General features: G+C 39.7%; 1 protein-coding gene across 3 annotated transcripts in view; it reads left to right on the forward strand.

Annotated features, from left to right (window-relative positions):
• The window catches only part of tpo (thyroid peroxidase), a 108,818-nt gene that overhangs the window by 60,672 nt on the left and 26,641 nt on the right, over positions 1-21,505 (forward strand). The window contains exon 12 of one of the 3 annotated variants that reach the window (XM_069886180.1): positions 464-824. The exons of the other annotated variants lie outside the window; for them this stretch is intronic. Coding sequence (XP_069742281.1) covers positions 464-504 — 41 coding nt within the window. The 3' untranslated portion in view covers positions 505-824. Of the gene's footprint in view, positions 1-463; positions 825-21,505 lie in introns of those variants that run through there. 3 annotated transcript variants of the gene reach the window in all.

Consider the following 21,505-nt stretch of genomic DNA (forward strand, 5'->3'; position numbering starts at 1 on the left):
ATTTACACCTAGTTGTGGTGCTCGAAGTCCCAAAGCAAACTAATCAAGTTATCACCTTTATTTATCATTCATACCATGCCCGAACTGTAAAGACAAGATAGCGTTTCTCAAGGTTCATGGAGCATATTTACATCAATATAAGTTAAAATAGAAGTTAAACACATTTAAAATATTAAGACGAATACAGTAACTGTCCACTGTACCCTATCCACATATGTTCTGGGAATTCAGGAGTCTGACAGCTTGGGGGGGGGGGTAACCTGATGCCCATTCTGGATATAAGGCCTCGAGTGCTGCGGTACCTCCTACCAGATGGCAAAAGGGAGAACAGTTTACATGAGGGGTGTGAGGGGTCCTTCACTATGTTTATCACCTTTTGTCTGCATCGAGTGTTGTAGATGTCCTTCATAGTAGGAAGAGAGCCTCCAATTATCTTTTCCACTGACTTTACTATCCTCTGCAGAGTCGTGCTGTCCAAGGTGGTACAGCTTCCAAACCAGATGATGATACAGTTGCACAGGATGCCCTCGATACATCCTCTGTAGAATGTAGTGAGGATGGAGGATAGGAGATGAACTTTACTCAGCCTTCACAGGAAGTAGAGGCGCTGCTGGGCTTTCTTGGCTATGGAGCTGGTGTTAAGGGAGCAGGTGAGATTCTCCATCAAGTGTTCTCCAAGGAACTTGATACTCTTGATGACCTCAACGATGGAGCCGTCAATGGTCAGCAGAGCATAGAGTCCCTGGGCTCTCCTGATATTGACAACCATATTTTTTGTTTTATTAATGTTCATATATAGGTTGCACCAGTCCATTAGCGAATGAACCTCATCTCTGTCCACTGACTCATCATTCTTACTAATCAGGCCCACCACAGTAATGTTGTCAGCAAACTTGATGATGTGGTTTAGCTGCACAATCATGTGTCAGCAGAGTGAACAGTAGTGGACTAAGCATACAGCCCTGGCCCGGGCTCAATGTGATGGTCTTGGACATGCTATTTCTGATCCAGACTGCCTGAGGTCTCCCCGACAGGAAATCAAAAATCCAATTGCAGAGGGAGGTGTTAAGATCCATTTCGCTCAACCTCCTTATCAGGTCCTGAGATATGATTGTGTTGAATGCCGAAGTGAAGTCAATAAACAGCATTCGAATATACAAGTCCTTGTTTTCCAGGTGAGTGAGGGCTAGATAGAGGGTGGTGACGATGGCATCGTCCATAGAGCAGTTGGGTCTATATGTGAACTGCAGGGGGTCCAGTGACAGGGGCAGCAGGAGCTTGATGTGCCCCATGACGAGCCTCTCACAGCACTTCATGATGATGGATATGAATACCATAGGGAAGTAGTCATTGAGACAGGACACAGGCAACTTCTTTAGCACAGGGACAGTGGTGGCAGCTTTGAAGCATGTTGGGACCACAGCGCTTCTCAGAGAGATGCTAAAAATGTAGGTGAGAATATCTGCCAGCTGAGCCGCACATCCCCTGAGCACTCTGTCAGGATTATTATTTGGTCCAGCAGCTTTCCATGGGTTGACCTTGCCTAACTCTCTCTTCACATCAGCCACAGCAAGACAAAGCTCTTGATCATCTGGAGGAGAAGTGGTCTTCTTGGCTGCAACATTGTTTTTCGCCTCAAAACACTCATAGAAGTTGCTCATGAATCTGGGAGGGAGGCATCACCAGCACAGGTAGATGGTGTAGTCATGTGGTTGGTGATATCTTGGATACCCTTCCACATGTGTGTCTGTACTATCCAGGAAGTGATTATGAACATGCTGGGCATGCAGATGCTTTGCTTCCTTGATGGCCTTAGACATCTTGGCTCTTGCAATAGCTAGGGCTAATTTGTTGTCCACTCTGAAGGCAACATTTCAGTTCCTGAGCAGCACAGAGGCTCCAATAGTTCAATGGTTAGAGCACTGGCCTTGTAAACCAGCGGTTGTGAGTTTGATCCTCGCTGGGGCCTCATTTCTGTGAGGAGCACTGGACAAAGTGGTGATTCTCTGTCTTCCTTATGGTAGACAAAGTTAAAAAAATTCATGTATGCTACATTCTAAATATTCCATCACGTTACAATAATGGAATCTTTACCTTTTACACACATCTCCACAGTCATCCATGGCTTCTGATGAGAGCAGGTTATGATGGTCTTGGGCACTGTGACATCATCAGAACACTTACTAATGTAGCTGGTAACTGATGCCATATACTCCTCCAGATTGATGCAGACCAGTTGCTGATTCCTTGAACAAGTGCCAGTCAATGTGCTTAAAACAGTCTTGAAGTTCATGAATGGCTCCCGCAGGCCAGGTTTTAACCTGCTTCAGAACTGGTCTGGAGCATCTGATGAGTGGTCTCTATGCTGGGATCAGCATTTCAGAGAAGTGGTCTGAGTATCCGAGGTGGGGGCAAGGCTCCACTCCATACGTGTCGGAAATGTTCGTATACACAAGGTCCAATGCGTAGGCCCCTCTCATAACAAAGTCCACATACTGATGGAATTTAAGAGGCCCTGACTTGAGGTTCACCTGGTTGAAATCCCCAGCGATAATAATCAGTCCATCAGGGTGTGTGGCCTGGAGTCGTTTATAGCCCCATATAGTTCCCAGATGACTCTTACCATCAGCACAAAATAACTAATTGAAACCTTTTTCAAGGTTTGAAATAATCCTGATTTACTTAAGCATTAGCATGGTTAAGTTTTACAAATAAAATGAAGACCTGGAAATATTATTATTCAAATATTGTACATCACAATATAATAATAAATAATGCATTTTCCATAGTTGAACTCTGAAATATTTGATTTGTGGGGTTACTTTGGTTGGGGAATGGAAGGGTTTAACCTGCTCACTTGCGCAGGATCTCCGATAACTGCATAGCCCCATATAGTGCATGCAACTACTGAGACCTTAGAGATTGTGTTCAAAACAGGAAAGGGAACAGTTTACTGGCCCAGAAGTTTAAATAAGCATTTTTTAAAAATAGGTTTAGTTTAGCAGCCTGGTATTTCGTGTAAGATAGGCCATGATATTATAACACCAAATTTCATGATTTGTTCATGTCAATAAATCCTAATTCTGACAAGAAAAGTATAAATCAGTCCAAGTTGAGGTGAACCAAATAAGTTTATATGATCAGACAACCAGCAGCAACTGCAAAAATACTTCAATCTCCCACCAAAATGACTCCACCAGTACTAGCAGAAGCAGCTTAAAAATGGGTATTATACCTTCTATGAAAGTTCAGACTCAAAAGTAATTTTGAATGACACTTACATCTTTTGGCAACCCATTTGCTTCCATCCAGTTCAATTATCAATCATAAATCTGGTATAAGCAGCAAGTCACAAACCAATCAGTCCACTGAGGAAGTCAAGATCTTTGAAGTCACTTTTTCAGATAAATGAATTTTACTGACCCAGGGCAGTGGTAATAGGATACAGCACTATATTAGCCTAGTACATCTGGCAGGCTGCCGACAACCATTTTAACTGCTCACACGAGATACAGGAATGACCCATTTGTCAGCAGTAGGAGTGGGGTGTGATATTTTACAGAAATCAAATTTCCCACTGCATCATTGGGTGTCTGATTGGATTTAAACATTGATCTGAACCTCCATTCATACGAGTACATGAATTGGAGCAGGAGTAAACAAATTGGTGCCCTCAGCTTCCTCCAGTGTTCAGAAAGATAGGAGCTGATCCAATTTTAACATTAACACCAGGTTCCCATGGCCTCCCCTCTTCCCATAAGATTTGCCCAAGTACTTACTTCTTCCATTGCCTGTTAGTCATGTTAAGACAACTCTATTTCCCTCTACAATGGGTGTTCAAATAGGAGGCCAGCTGACCAGTAAGGCCACCCTGACACCAGGCCATTCAATCCTCATCTTACAGGTTCACATGCAAAACTTGCTGGAAGGTAAAATAAACCCCCAGGACTTTGAAAGTGCTGAGACAGGGGGCTTGAGTAATGGGGAGAGATTAGATAGGCTTGGCCCAATAGACAACACTTTCCTTGTTCTACTATATCTTAATTTCAAAGTATCATCTTCCAAAGCATGAGCTGCGATATCCCAATTTTCGATCTTTTGAGTTCAGTAAAATCAAACCCTGTGGCTGTTACTTTTTGTAGTTTTAATTCATTGATACAACAGATAAACATCTTGCATAGATTCGCAACAAGACTTTCATAATGGTGAATTACAAAACATTCACTGTATGATAGATATACAGAGACACAAAAATATCTAGAGATTCAAAAATTCAAAGAAAGATTTCTCATGCTCACGCTTTCATCACATCTTGTAGGAAAAAAAGCAAGCTGTTCGTCTGGGTGGATATTATGACATACTACATCATTGTCAATATGATAACACTACAAAAAATAATGTCTTAAAGAGATAGGCTCAAAAATTAACTAAGAATCAAAAACAGAATGTTTTAATATTTACAGGCCCCTCCCATCCTGCTACCAACATCATAATCATTCCTTCTGTCAATTTAAAACCCCCAGCCTCCTGACTTCCAAGACTTATTCTTCTTCAGAGAATCAGGTGAATTTTGTCTCCTTGAGATCTAAATTCAACAAATGATTTGGAAAGGCAGCAACTGCTGATCTGTAAACAAAATCCACATTCCTTCTACAGTGAGCAAGATCTCAGAGCAAAAAAAAATTCATGGCAGGAAAGCTGTTCAAATATGTAGAATGTCCTATTAATTTTGTGTCATTAATGCCCATTTAAAACATTGAAATTTGGCTGCCAGAATTTTACTCTAAAATCTTATCTGAAGGAGAGAGCATTAGAGTTGGAGTATTTCACCAATAATGCACTAGGCTGTCAGCCTAGATAATTGCTAATTCCTGAAGTATACTCCTAACTGAACCAATGATATCATAATAATGTACAAGAGCCCTTGACAATGTTATGTACAATTTTATTAATCTACTCAGGGATCTCTTCTGAGCAACAACTGGACTACAGGATACATTCATATAGTAAATTCTAGGCCAGAATTTGGAAGTGGAAATGAATCACATTGAAAGCCCCATGTGTTTGTAGACACAAACTATTTGCATGCTAACAAACAAAAGTGCCAATCAAGAATCTACATGATCCCGAGGCAGTAGTGACCAAGCAACCTGCTCACAGTCTTCAATCACATTAACACATGAGACCAAAGGATTTCTAAGCAAATCAGGAAAGGTTTGTTGAACCAATTAACAATGTTAACTGGAAGTAAAACACAAAAGTCTGCAGACACCATGATTGAAATAAAAACACCACGCTGGAGAAACACAGCAGGTCCGTGTCCTTTATGTAGCAAAGATGAAGATATATCACCAACATTTTGGGCTTGAACCCTTCATCAAAGGTTCAAGCCCAAAACATTGGTTATGTATCTTTGTTATGTAAAGGACACTAGTTTGACCTGCTGAGATTCTCCAGCATTGTGTTTTTACTCACAATCCTAACTGGCTGATGAGTTCTTCCTCACCACCCCCTGCTCCGACCCAATATCCTAACATATCAATTGCAAAAAAAATGTTTCAGCATTCACCTTTGCAGTGGACCTTGTTAAAAATCCATAGGACTCCAAACCCAGCCGCAATAGAAATTCACCAGGACAATGGAAACAAAAGTTGCTTTTAATTTTCTTTAAACGTGGTAACAAGATCAAACTTAAACTTATTACTATTAACTTAACCTAACTTAACCCCCTTTTAATTCTAAGCACATGTGTATGTAATATGTATAGTTCAGTAAAGTTCTTTGTTTCACTGTCCAATCATTCACTTTTCACTTCTCCAAGTTCACTGGTATCAGGCAATTCTCATACTGTGCACAGAATTTAACATTTATGAATCTTCACCAGGCTCAGGTGCTTAATGTTAAATGGTTACCGCTCTTGTTGGTATCAGAGAGAAATGTGTTGCTCGTTGGACACACACAAACTGATTTCCTCAAATCGGTCACTTCAGTGTCTTGCTGAAGAAACTTGTCCCATCATAGGTTTTCAAAATGATAACCTAGACAGAATATGTTGTATCTTAAATTGTATAAAATGTTTTAAAGGAGATAAATGGTGACAGGTTTTTTTTTTAGTTCAGGTCACATATAAACACTTCAAAACAGATCTTATTTAAAATGCCGGAGCTCTGCTCAAGCCAGACAGTTCAGGCTCTGAATGCTTTTACAAAAAACTTTGTGGAGTGCCTATAGGGACTTTACTAATGGATTGTTGCTTTGGAAAGCAACAGATGAAAGAACTCGGAGGATTAGGTTTGGAGCTGCAGGTCGTCTGAATGCAGTTTGCTGTTCTAAGAGGGTCATGTAGTTTTGCAAGCAGGGAGAGCCAAACAAGTTTTTCACTGGGGGTATGAGAGAAAGAGAGGGAGTTCAGTTCTACAGTTCAGCAGCAGCAGTAGCAGCTGGGACTGGAACAGGACAAGCTGGAAAGCTTGTGGGAAAAACCCAATTTTGAAGATGGGTTGTGAGTTCTTGGTTCAGCCTGGTCAAAGCCCTTGTTGTCCATACAAGAGGAGAGGACAGGCAGCCTAATGTTTCACTTCAAATAAGAGAAACAAAAGGAACTCTGTGGTAACATGAAAGAAAGAGGTTATCATCTGGAGAACCCTGATGGGCAAGTTTCTCCAGCAAGACACTGACGTGGCAGATTAGAAAGAATCAGTTTGTGTCCAATGAACAACAAATCTCTCTCTGAAAACCAACAAGGACTTTCCTGAGCAGTAACTATTTACCTTTCAAGCACCAAGGCCTGGTGAAATTCATAAATGTTACATTCTGTGCACAGTATAAGAATTGCCTGATACCGGTGAACTTGGAGAAGTGAGAAGTGAGATTGGACTATGAATCAAATAACTTTTTTTGAACTTATACACACATTAAATACATGTGTGCTTAGAATTAAAAGGAGGTTAAGTTAAATTAATAGTAATAAGATAATGTTTGATCCTGTTTTCATGTTTAAAGATAATTAAAAGCAACATTTGTTTAAGTAACCTTTTTTCTTGGTGAATTTTTATTGCTGCTGCATTTTGGGGCCCTCTGGGTTTGTAATACAGGTCACCACAGAGTTCCTCTTGTTCCTTATTTCAGGAGAAACATTCTAGCCAGCCATTTCCTCTTGTAAGGACTACAAGGGCTTTGAACAGGCTGAACTCAGAACCCACAAACCATCTTCAAAATAGCATCTTTCAACAAACCTCCAGCTTTAACTGCTACTGTGGAACAGACTTCTCTCTCTCTCCCTCCCTCCCTCTCTCTCTCTCTCTCTCTCCCTCTCCCTCCCTCTCTCTCACTCTCTCTCTCTCTCTCTCCCTCCCTCTCTCTCTCTGCTTGTAAAAAACCCAAAAACCTCTCCCAAAGCACCAAACCCAATCTTTAAAAGTATCTTATCAGTATCTCTGAGCCTGGACTTTATTGCCTATACATAATAGATCAGCATTCTTCATTTCATCTGTAAAATCAGCCAGAGCCTTAACATTTAGCTTCAGCAAAGCTCTTGCATTTTAAATAAGATGTCTTTTGTGAACTGAACCTCCACAATCTATCTCTTTTAAAGACATGTTTATCCATAACCATACTAACATACCCCGTAACAACCACCACACTCCAAATCAATGCTGGCTCCTCACACTGATAATATGCTATTCATGGAGTATTTCTTTTATTACAATAAAGAAGCTTGGGTTCTTTTTATTTTAAAACAATCAGCACTAAGGACATAACATACACAGACCAGACCTCATGTGAAAACATGACCAGACCTCATGTGGAAACATCCATCTTGAATCTACCCAAGAGGCAACAGCATTCCCCAGATGATACATATTCCATTTCCGTCTCCTCCTGGTGGTAGTACTCTATCACTACATCCCCTTTCCTTGAGATGTTTAATCAAACCTGACAAATTGATACAGTATTCTTTCAATTTAAAGTTCAACACAAACATAACATGAACAACAGCATCACAAACATTTAAGTGTGCATTTCTTTTTATTTTACAGATTCACTCTGTCAGGTGCTTTGACAACTCGTGTGGATCATCTTAACACAGGTGCTTTGTTGGCTCTGCTGGTCCACTACGGTCTAACATGGGTGGTGCTTCCTCTGTTGCTGTGCAGGCTGAATCCTCTTCATTTATCTGTTCCTACAGTATCTCTGGCATTTTCAGTGGGGTCCTTCGATTCCTCCTCAGTATTTGACCCTTCTCTGTTCTGACAGTGTAGGATCTTAGATTTAATTTCCCAGAACTGTAGCCTGTTTGTCCCAAGTGTTGGAATCTCTGAGTCTCACTGTGTCATGTTGAACCAGTGGCCTCAAATTTCTCCCTGACTTGTCATATTTGCCTTTTGTCTCCCCGCCAGATGCTTTTGTTTCCGTTTAACATCTCAACTCTTGTTTGGGTCTCCAGAGTAGAGAAGTATGGTGCATAATCTATATCCCATTAGAAGCTCAGTGGGTGACATGCCATGTTAAAGTGGCAAAGCTCTGTAACTCAACAGAGCTAGATACAGATCTAAGCTGCTGTCTAGTGTGGTGGTTTTCAAACTGCCCCCCTAAGTAATCCCTATGCCATCAGTGCTCTGTGATTAGTAAGGGATTACTTAAGGTGGCATGTGACTGGGAAGGGAAGGTTGAGAACCACTGCTCTAGACCCACTTGTTACTGAAATGTTTTGCTTGAGAAATATTGTCATTAGCTCATTTCCTTTGGAGTTATGAAACCATGAACATAACAAGTCAATTAGGTACAATTAAAACAGTGGTTTTCACTTTTTCTTCCCACTCACATACCATCTAAAGAAATCCCTTACTAATCACAGAGCACTTATGGCATAGGGATTGCTTAAAGTAAAATGTGAGTTTAGGGGCAGTTCAAAAACCATTGTTTATTGCTTTCTTGAGCAACTGTTAAACTATGTGAACTCCTTTCTCTGACTGTGGATGCAGAGGATTGAAGTCACATGTCAGAAATCATACTCTTCTGCAAATTCTCTACAGCTGTAGCATGGTCTATTGTCACTATAGACAATTTGAGGAATTCTGTGTCTTGCAAAGATTGATTTCATATATTCCAAGCAGAAGGCATGCTTGGAAGCAGTGCAATCTTTGGATAGTTCAATAGATAATCAATAACTAGCAAGTAATTATTTCCATCCATGTGGAACAGATCAGTCCCAACTTCTGGCATGTTTCTGCTGATACATCAGTTATTATCATGAGTTCCTTTGTCTGCTTTGCATGATGTTTCAAACAGGTCTCAGAGCTGGAAACTATCCTGTCAATGTCAGCACTTATCTGTGAACAATAAACAACAGTTCTAGCCCTCCTCTTGCATTTTTCAATTCCAAAGTGCCCCTCATGCACCCTTTTCAGCACCTCTTGTTGCTGTGATTGAGGAATGACAATTCTACTCTGAGTAGAAGCCTACTGACAACATTCAGCTCAGCTCTGATTATAATAGAATGGCTGACATTCACCTCTAGGCCATTCTTCATTCAGATTCTTGATGACCTATTGAACTGAGTCCTTTTCTGTTTCAGCTGCGATTTGAATGGATTTCATGATAGATATTCAGTGATCAGGTTCATATGGAGATTCACATCTGTCTCTGTGGAACTCTCATTGTGTGCTTCACTCTGTGTCGTTGCAGGGTGAGTTTTGTTATTGGTGTTAAAAAAGTCTTTTCAAGGGGTTTTGGGTGGGAGAGAATAACCGTCACTGCGAAATCAGTTGACGCTTGCGAGTGGGTTTGCAATCCAAATGGAGAGGAGAGTTGTGGTTGCCCAGCAAGGGATAAGGGGCAACTCAGAGAGGGGGTGATATTTGGGGCTAAGGGAATATTGGGAGTTGTTGAAGTATTTTAAGTTTAAATCTGTTGTCATACATTGAGTTTAAAAAGGCAAAACTGAGAGATGAAAATGGAGAAAAGGGGGATGGTGGTGGTGAGGAAGCGGAAATGAAGTGAAAACAGGGTATGAGATGGCCATGTTGAATTATATGACTATAAATATTAATGGAATACATAACCAAATTAAACGGAAGAGGCTATTAAATTTACTGAAAAAAAGAAAAAAATAGACATAGCATTTGTGCAGGAAATGCATCTAACTGAAGTGGAACCTAATAAATTAAAGAGAAACTGGGTAGGGCACTTAGCGGCAACATCATATAATTCAAAAGCAAGAGGTGTAGCTATATTAATTAATAAAAATGTACCAATCAAAATAGAGGAGGAAATAATAGATCCAGCAGGGAGATATGTAATGATAAAATGTCAGATATATTCAGAATTTTGGAATTTGCTCAATATATATGCACTTAATGAAGAGAATCAAAAGTTTATGCAAGATATATTTTTGAAGATTGTAGATACGCAAGGGAATATATTGAAAGGAGGGGATTTTAACATTAATTTGGATCCAATGTTGGATAAAGCTGGACAAAAGACTAGCAAAAAGAATAAAGTGGCCAAATATATGGTTAAATCAATGCAGGAAATGAAACTTATAGATATATGGAGGAGACAGCATCCAAAAGAGAAGAAATACTCATATTATTCAAGTAGGCATAAAACGTACTCAAAGATTGATATGTTTTTGTTGTCGGCCCATATCCAAGGGAGAATTAGGAAAACTGAATATAAAGCTAGATTGCTATCTGATCATTCACCTCTGCTATTAGCAAAAGAACTGGAGGACATCCCACCAAGAACATATAGATGGAGGTTAAACTCCATGCTACTTAAAAGGCAGGAATTTAGAGAGTTAATTGAACGCCAAATTAAAATGTACTTTGAAATAAATACGGAATCAGTGAAAGACAAATTTATATTATGGGATGCAATGAAAGCCTTCATTGGAGGGCAGATAATAGGTTACGTAACTAAGATGAAAAATGACTACAATCGAGAAATAGAACAGTTGGAAAAGGAGATAGTAAGTTCAGAAAAGGAACTAACAACAAGGGTTGATATAACAAAAAGAGAATTGGCAGACAAAAAAATGAAATACGAAAAATTACAAATGTATAAGGTGGAGAAGAACATAATGAAAATAAAGCAAAAGTATTATGAACTAGGAGAAAAAACACATAAAATATTAGACTGGCAACTTAAAACAGAACAAGCTAAAAGAACTAAACATACAAACATAGAAGATAGGAGCAGGAGTAGGTCATTCGACCATTCGAGCCTGCTCCGCCATTCAACCAAATCATGGCTGATCTTAAAGTTCAGTACCCAATCCCCGCCTTCTCTCCGTAACCTTTAATACCCTTATACTGAAGAAATATATCTAATTCCCTCTTAAATATATTCAATGAACCTGTCTCTACTGCCCTCTGTGACAATGAATTCCACAGATTCACCACCCTCTGGGTAAAGAAATTCCTCCTCATCTCGGTCCTAAATGGTTTGCCTATTATCCTCAAACCATGGCCCCAGGTTCTGGATTTTCCCATCATTGGAAACATCCCATCTGCATCCATTCTGTCCAGTCCTGCCAGAATTTTATATGTCTCTATGAGATCCCCTCTCAATCTTCTAAACTCCAGCGAGTAAAATCCCAATTTGCGCAATCTTTCCTCATAAGTCATTCCTGTCATTCCAAGTATCAGCCTGGTGAATCGCCTCTGCACTCCCTCCATTGCAAGAACATCCTTCTTAGATAAGGTGACCAAAACTGCATACAATACTCCAGGTGTGGTCTCACCAAGGCCCTGTACTGCTGGAGTAAGGTATCCTTGTTCCTATACTCAAACCCTCTTGATATGAAGGCCAAAATACCATTTGCCTTTTTAACTGCCTGCTGTACCTGCATGCTTGCCTTCAGAGACTGGTGTACAAGTACCCCTAGGTCTCTCTGCACTTCCCCATCTCTTAATCTATTGCCATTCAAATAGTAATCTGCCCTCCGGTTTGTATTACCAAAGTGGACAACCTCACATTTATCCACATTGTAGTGCATTTGCCATGTATCTGCCCAGTCCCTCAATTTATCCAAATCACACTGGAGCTTCCTGACCCCCTCTTCCGTGCACACAACCCCTCCTAGCTTAGTGTCATCTGCAAATTTGGAGATATTACATCCAATCCCCTCATCCAGATCATTAATGTAAATTGTGAACAGCTGGGGTCCCAGTACTAATCCCTGTGGCACCCCACTGGTCACCGCCTGCCACTCAGAAAACGAGCCATTTATCCCAACTCTCTGTCTTCTACCTGCCAGCCAGTTCTCAATCCACATCAATACTTTGCCCCCAATCCCATGAGCCTTGATTTTGGAAGCCAGTCGTTTATGTGGGACCTTATCGAAGGCCTTTTGGAAGTCCAGGTACACCACATCCACTGGCTCTCCCCCATCTATTTTACCTGTCACCATCTCAAAGAATTCCAATAGATTTGTCAAGCACGATTTACCTTTTGTAAATCTATGTTGACTCTGTCCGATCCCTTCTCTGCTAGTCATATGCTCCGCTATTACATCCTTAATAATGGATTCCATCATTTTGCCCACTACTGATGTAAGGCTCACCGGCCTATAATTCCCCGCTTTTTCTTTACCCCCCTTTTTAAATAGTGGGGTAACATTAGCTTCCCTCCAATCCATGGGTACTGATCCTGAGTCTATCGAGTTCTGGAAAATAATTCTTAAAACATCTGCTATCTGAATTGCCACTTCCTTAAGTACCCTAGGATGTAGATTATCAGGCCCTTGGGATTTATCTGCCTTCAATCCCATCAATTTCCCCAAGACCATGTCCTTAGAGATACTGATTTCTTTCAGTTCCTCCCTTGCATTAGTCTCTATGTTTCCCAACATCCTTGGGAGGTTATTTGTATCCTCTCTTGTAAAAACAGAACTAAAGTAAGAATTTAATTGGTCTTCCATTTCCTTATTCCCCATTATATATTCCCCTGATTCCTACTCCAAAGGACCTACTCTGGATTTCACCAATCTTTTCCTCTTGACATATTTATAAAAGCTTTTGCAGTCGGTTTTTATATTTGCCGCAAGCTTACTTTCGTAATTTATTTTTGCTCTCTTGATTAATCCCTTTGTCCTCCCTTGCTGCATCTTGAACTGCTCCCAGTCTTCGGTTGCGGTACTTTTTTTGGCCAATTGATATGCTCTCTCTTTGGACCTAATGCTGTCTCTAATTTCCCTTGTTATCCACGGTTGAGTCACCTTTTTTGGTTTATTTTTATGCCAAACTGGTATAAACGATTTTTGCAATTTCTCCATTAGATCTGTGAATGCTTTCAATTGTCTATCCACAGTCAACTCCCCCATAAACACCACCCAATCAATCTTACTCAACTCCCGTCTCATACCATCATAATTCCCTTTATTTAAATTCAGGACCTTAGTCTCAGTTTTAATTTCATCACTCTCCATGTCGAGTGAGAATTCGATCATATTGTGATCGCTCCCGCCCAAAGGGCCTCGTACAACAAGATTGTTGATTAGCCCCTTATCATTGGATAATACCCAATCTAAAATGACCTGCTCCCGAGTTGGTTCCTCGACATATTGGTCTAGATAACCGTCCCGTAAACATTCAAGGAATTCCTCCTCCTCAGTATTTTTACTAATTTTGGCTAGTCCAATCTATATGCAAATTAAAGTCTCCCATGATGACAGCTGTTCCCTTATTGCACGCTTTTCTAATTTCTCTTTTAATCCCTTCCCTCACATTTACACAACTATTTGGAGGCCTATATACCACCCCCACTAACATTTTCCGCCCCTTGCTATTCCTCAGTTCTACCCATATAGATTCCGCATCTTCCGAGTTGATATCCTTACTGTCAATCGTGTCGGTCCCTTCTCTCACCATCAGTACTACCCCACCCCCTTTTCGTTCTTGCCGATCCCTCCTAAATATCGTATACCCTGGGATGTTAAGTTCCCAGGCTTGCCCACCCTGCAGCCATGTTTCTGTAATCCCAATCAAATCATATTTGTTTATCTCAATTTCCACAGCTAATTCATCTACCTTGTTCCAAATTCTTCTTGCATTAAGATATAAAGCCTTCAGATTTGCTTTTTTCACCCTCCTTGCTCTTTCTGATTTTTTACTTTCGCTGCCTAACCTAACTTTTCCTGTTTTAACTTTCATGTCCTTTGCCCTATCATACAGGTTCCCACCCCCCTGCCAAATTAGTTTAAACCACACCCAATGGCTGTACCAAGCCTAACTGCCAATATATTGACCTCTTTTGGGTTTAGGTGTAACCCATTCTTCTTGTAGAGTTCATGCCTTCCCCAAAAGTGATCACAATGATCCAAGAAGCCAAAACCTTGTCCTTTACACCAGCCCCTCAGCCACACATTCATTTTTTTTAACCTTCCATTTTTGTCCTCAGTTGCACTTGGCACAGGTAGCAAACCAGAGATCACCACCCTGACTGTCCTATTTCTTAGTTTCTATCCTAGCTCTCTGTAATCCTTTTTCAGTACTTCCTCCTTTTTATTTATGTCATTGGTACCCACATGTACCAAGACTTCAGGCTGTTCGCCTTCCCCTTTTAGAATACCCTGGACCCAATTTGAGATATCCCGCACCCTTGCACCAGGGAGGCAGCACACCATGCGGGCAGACCTATCTGGCTCACAGAATCTCCTGTCTGTATTTCTGACAATGGAGTCCCCAATGACCACTGCATTCCTCTTTACCTTTTGGTCCACCATGCCAGGCTCAGTGCCAGCGACCTGGTCACAGCTGCCAGCTTCTGTCAGGTCATCTCCCTCAACAGCATCCACCAAAATATACCTGTTACTGAGAGGGATATTCACAGGTGTGCTCTCCATTTTCCTGGTATTTTTCTTCCCTCCCCTGACAGTTATCCAATTACCTGACACATCTGGTCTTGGGGTAACTATGTCCCTGAAAGTTGAATCTATTAACTCCTCACTCTCCCTTACCAGCTGTAGGTCCTCAAGTTGCAGCTCCAGTTCCCCAACTCAGTCCTTAAGGAACTGCATCTCGGTGCACCTGACGCAGATGTGGCTATTTGGGAGGGTGGGACTCACCCACGGTTCCCACATCTGACATCCAGTACAAAGCACTAACCCCATAGGCATGACTGAGCTAAAATAATGCCACTTACCTTTCTCCTCACCTGCTTTTACCTAAGCCTGTTGAGCCAAAGGCTGGAAGTCCCACTCCTTCAGTGCCCCACTCACTCAGTGTGCCGCTCCTCACTGGCCGCTCCCTCCCCTTTTACTCCTTTTACTGGCCCCTTGACCAATTAACCTTGACCAATTAACCCAGTCACTCTCTCCAAGCTCCTACTCCTCTGACTCACAGCTCAAACTCCAGCTGCCGCCTCCTCAGACTCCCAGCCCGATTTGAGTAGGCCCAAGCCCCAGTAAGCCCTTGTATTTAACTGCTTACCTCCACGTCACTCTCTCTGAGCTTCTCCTCCTTCGACTCCCAGCTCAAATTAACATAAAGATTGGACTAGCCAAATTAGTAAGTCCAGCTATTTATTCTACTCACCCTCTGATGCTTTCTCTTGGCTCCTCCTCCTCTCACCTGACACCAGGCACTGACTCACTGTCTCCTCCGACCCCGAGTATGACCTTTCTGAGCCCAAGCCCTGGTAAGTCCAGCTATTTATTCCACTCACCCTCTGATGCTGTCTCTTGACATCCTCCTCCTCTCACCCGACACCAGGCACTGACTCACTGTCTCCTCCGACCCCGAGTCTGACCTTTGATACCATATATTGGCATCAAGGAAAAAGGACAAACAAATTATGTATAATCCAATGGAGATTAATGAGAACTTTAAGGAATTTTATGAACAATTATACCAAACTGAGAATGAGGGGAAAGATGATAAAATAGAAGAGTTTTTAGCTAAAATTGAACTGCTGAAATTGCAAGAAGAGGAACAAAACAAACTGATAAAAACCATTTGAAATACAGGAAGTATAGGACATATTAAAAAAGCTGCCGAACAATAAAACACCTGGAGAGGATGGATTTCCAATAGAGTTCTATAAAACATTTAAAGAGTTATTAATTCCTCCTCTCCTGGAAGTAATGAACCAGATAGAAGAAACACAAAACTTACCAGATTCATGTAAGACAGCAATAATTACAGTAATATCAAAGACAGGGATGGATCCACTGACACCAGCATCAAAAAGAGCAATATCCCTACTTAATTCAGATTTTATAAGATAATATCAAAATTATTATCAAACAGATTGGCTGACTGTGTACCAAAAATAGTAAAACAAGATCAAACTGGATTTATTAAGAAAAGGCGAACAGCAGATAATGTCTGTAAATTTATTAATCTAATTCATGCAGTTCAAGGAAATAAGAAGCCAACGGTGGCTGTTGCTTTAGACGTAGAAAAAGCCTTTGACAGGGTAGAATGGAATTATTTATTCAAAATATTACAGAGGTTGAATCTACCAGAAAAATATATTAATTGGATTAAAGCATTATATAATGGACTTTTGGTGGAAGTAACAGTAAATGTATAGTATTGAACCAATTTAAATTAAGTAGGTCAACTAGGCAGGGATGTCCACCATCTCCCTCACTGTTTGCTTTAGCAATAGATCCATTGGCAGAACTGATAAGAACAGAAAATAAAAGGGATAAAAAAAAGGAATATAAAATCAGTTTATTTGCAAATGACATCATAGTATACTTCACAGAACCAGAAATATCAATAAAAGAACTACATAAGAAATTGAAGGAATATGGAGAAATATTGGGGTATAAGATCAATGCTAATAAAAGTGAAGTGATGCCAATGAGTAATGCAGATTATACAGAATTTCAAAAAAAGAATCATCATTTAAAATGGCAAACACAAGCAATCTGATACCTAGGTATTAGGTTAGATAATAATTTCAGCCACTTACACAAATTAAATTATCAGCCCCTAATAAAGAAATTGCAGGAAGACTTAGAACATTGGAAAGAATTACCGCTAATGTTGATAGTGAGGGTAAATTGCATTAAAATGAATGTCTTCCCAAGGATACAATATTTATTTCAATCTTTACCAATTCCCTTAACAGAGAAATTCTTTAATGAACTAAAAAGAATAATAAGGATTTTTTTATGGAAAGGGGGGAAACCGAGGATAGCGTTGGATAAATTAACAGAGAAGTATAACCAAGGTGGTTTGCAGTTACTAAACTTTAAAAAATTATTATAGAGCAGCACAATTAAGGTATTTATCAGATTTTTATCGGACAAGGGAAAAACCAGATTGGACTAAGATAGAGCTAGATAAAATAGGGGAGAAGGTACCGGAACATATACTTTATAAGTGGGATGAAAAACTGGTACAAAATAAAAGCTCACCAGTATTTCATCATTTACTCAATATTTGGAAGAAAATTAAATTAGAAAGGAATAAAAAACAAATTACCAAATACCAAAATTATTATTGATGCAAAATCAGCTAATCCCTTTTACAATAGATAACCTTACCTATAGAGAATGGGAGAGAAAAGGAATTAAAAGAATATAAAATTGTTTTTTGGGAAATAAATTATTAACATTTGAACAAATGAAGTACAAATATGTAATAACTCATGGTACAATGTTTGCATACCATCAACTGAAAGCCTACTTAAAGGACAAATTGGGAAACAGACTGAGATTACCTGAAGGAAGCAGCTTTGATTATGTGATTACAGACACAATGATAATTAAAAAATTTATAACAAACATGTACATCAAGCTGCAAGAGAAGGAAAATTATGAAATAAGCTATAAACCCAAACAAAAGTGGGAAAAAGATTTAAACAAAGATAAAAAAAAATGAAACATGGGAAAAGTCATGTTCTGGAACTATGAAGAATATAATAAACACAAGGTTACGCATGATACAGTATAATTGGTTACACAGGTTATATATCATGTCCCAAAAGTTAAAAAAAAAAATGGATCCAACATTACCAGATAGATGTTTTCACTGTAAGAAGGAAACGGGAACAAAAGTACATGCAATATGGGCATGTGAGAAAGTGAAAATGTTTTGGGAAAATCTAAATCAGATATTAAATAAAATCACAAAAAACAACATACCAAAAATTCCAGAGATCTTTCTTCTAAGTAATATAAGTAGTAAAGAATTAGGCCTCAAACTGGATGAAGTACAAAAAAAGATTTATTATGATAGCTTTAGCTGTAGCAAAAAAATATATAATGTCAACTTGGAAATCAGAAGAGAGTCTGAGAGTACAGCAATGGTACATGGAAATGAATAAATATATTCCATTAGAAAAAATTTGAACAAATTTGGGAACCGTACATGGAACATAATAGAGACGGCTTGCCTTGGACCTTCACCCCCTAAAATGATAAGAAGACAAAATGATTTGATCCAGTGTGTAAAAGTAGATGACACATTTTTCTTTTTTATTTTCATTGTGTGATGACATTGTTTAATTGTTTTATTGTATTGTATATGTTGAATTTTTATTGGTTTTGGAGGGGGGTGGGAAGGGGTGAGGGACGGTAGGGGGGAAAATAGGGGAGAAAATGCCACTGTGTATATTTAAGAGGGAAATGTTTGTATGTATTTTGGTTGATATGGTTCACAGTGTGAAAAATAAAAAAATATATTAAAAAACTGTCGTTGCCCTGGATAACGCATCAGTTAACATAATAAGTTTCCCTGGTGTGTACACCAGTTCAAAGTCATAACGTTGTAGCTTCATCCTCAGTCTTTGGATTCTCGGTGACATCTCACTGAGATTTTTCTAGATTATTGCTATTAATCGCTTGTGGTCTGTCTCTGCCATGAATGTTGGTAGACCATACACAAAACTGTGGAATTTCTCAAGTCCATAGGCCAAACTGAGATATTCTTCCTCGATCTGTGCATATCGGCATTCAGATGTTGTCATCGTCCTTGATGCGTACACTACTGGCCTTCAATCTTCTCCTATAACCTGATGTAGTACAGCATCTATAGTATTTTTTGAAGATATTTTTGCTTCTGGATGCATCAAAGAAGGTCAAAAACACTGGTTCTGTAGTTAGAATGGTCTTCAGTTATCTCCATTCTTCCTTGTGGTTGTCTGTCCACTTGAATTCACATTTTTCCTGTTACAACTTCCTCAGGTACATTGTTTGGAAGACAGGTTTGGTATGAATTTGCCAATGAAATTGATTATTCCCATCACTCTCAATATGCCTTTTTTTTGTCAGTGGGTCTGGGCATCTCTTTCCGGAGCTGAAGAAATTCCAAAAGGCATCCTCAGACAGGAGATTCGACCAAATGGTGTATTAAATGTATAGTATTTTGTACTATTTTCATGCAGTTTTATTTGCCAGAAGCCCTGAGATGCATCCAATTTAGTGAAAAACTTTGGACTGGCCATTTCACTTATAATTTCATCCCTGGTTGGAATCTAATAATGTTCCCTCTTTATATTGGCATTCAAGTCTTTTAGGTCCATGCACTGCTCTTCTTTTTGACATACACCATTGAACTTATCCATTCTGTGGGCTCCTCCACTTTCTTTATGACCCTTAGTACTGTCATTCAGTTGGGTTCCTGCTTCAGCTCATCTTTTAGTGGTGCTGGAATCCACCTTAGGGGATGCACTACTGGTTGTGTGACCTCTTAACTGTATCTTATAGGTGAGTGTTAGAACTCCAAGCACCTTGAAGTTGTCAGGAAATTGATTCAGTATTTCCTCGGTGCTGTTGTGTGCATGGTCAGTGATAATGTGACAAGGTTTAAATTTCCATATGCTTTGTCACCAAGCAGTAAATAATGTCCATCTCAGACTATTGTGAATTTGCAGTGGTGCTCTGTCATTAGTTTTCACCTTGAATTTACATGTACCTTTCATGTTGATGCTCTGTCCATTGGAGGCTTTGAGCAGTACAGGTTTTGCATGGATGTATGGCTTTACCTTCATTGCCCTGATGTCATGCTCACAGATCAAATTGACCTTTGCTCCTGGTCTAACTTGAAAGGAATATTTATTCCATTTGTACGCAATGACACAGTCCATTTATCCTGCTCGACATTGTTCACTTCCTGCATCACCATGCCCATGCAAAGTATATCACTGAGAGCAGTTTCTTCTATAGGGTGTACAGTTTTACTTCTGTTTAGTTTCCCTTTGAAAAAGCATTGTTTTGTGTAGTGATTCTGCCCTTTGCACTTGTTACAGACTTTCCCATAAGCTGGGCATTGCTTTGGCGCATGTTTAGTGCTGCATCAATTACAATTGAATGTCTCTCCATCTTTTTGTTGGTTCCTCTCTCTCTCATTTTTTGTTTGTGTGTGTCCAGACAGTATGGCTACGACTATGCCTTCATTTTCACTGGCTATTGCACTATCACCAAATTTTTTCACATGCTTCAGAGCTAATTCACTGGCATATCTTCACAGCTCCAGCTAAGGTAACCCCTATCTCTCACAGCAACCTCTCTTTCACTTTCTTATCATTAATCCCAAACACAATTTGATCATAGATCATTGAATCTTGCAGCGGTCCAAAATTGTATGTTCTTGCTTTTTATTTTACCTGTTAAAATAGTATCAGAGCTCTCTCCCTGCAGCTGCATGCATGAGCGAAACACCTTTCAAAGGTTTCATTTTTCTTTAGTGAACAGTGTTCATCAAACATCTCCAAGAACCTTGTCGAATTTCCTCTGGTCTTCTACCTCAGCAAAAAACAAATGTGTTGAAAACCTCTAGAGCTTGAGGTCCTGCCATGGTAATTGGATTGCAATCTTCTGTGTATCAAGATGGCTATTGATTCCAATCGCTTGCAGGTAAAGCATAAACATTTGCTTAAACAGCCTCCACTCGTAGTCAACATTTCCAGTCCAATTTACAATGTTAGGAGCTTTTAAACCCTCCATATTTCCTCTGCTAATATCAACAGTTACCATGCACACTTTTTTCTTTCACTCCTGTGCACAGCAGAACTTGGCTGTTTCTTCTACTCCTGTTACCATGTGATATTTCTTTTACTGCAATAAAGAAACTTGGGTTCTTTTTAAAACAACTAGATTTATTAACCAAACAACCCAGCACTAAGGAGAGAACATACACACACCAGACCTCGTGGAGGCATCCATCATGAATTCACCCAAGATGCAACAGCATTCCCCAGATGCTACACACTCTGTCTTTGACTCCTCCTGGTGGTAGCACTTTATCACTACAATCCGCTTTTAGAGTCTAAACTTTGGTCGATAACAGAAGTTGGAATTTAATCAATGAAATGTATCTAATGAAGGAAGACCCTCGAGCCTTTGCCTTTCCATATGATGCGCATGAGGGTCCTTATATTGCCAACAATCAATTGCCACTTAGCAACAGGCAATCCTATGTAAGTGAAAGCCCATTACACAGATCATTTGATCTGTTCATTAACAACATAAATATCCATAGAAACGAACTACATGTTCAATCGGCTAAACTTCAATTCAATGTTTATTTCTTGAAGCATCCATTAA

The sequence above is a fragment of the Narcine bancroftii genome, chromosome 6 (genome assembly GCF_036971445.1).
Source record: "Narcine bancroftii isolate sNarBan1 chromosome 6, sNarBan1.hap1, whole genome shotgun sequence".
Lineage (NCBI taxonomy): Eukaryota > Metazoa > Chordata > Chondrichthyes > Torpediniformes > Narcinidae > Narcine > Narcine bancroftii.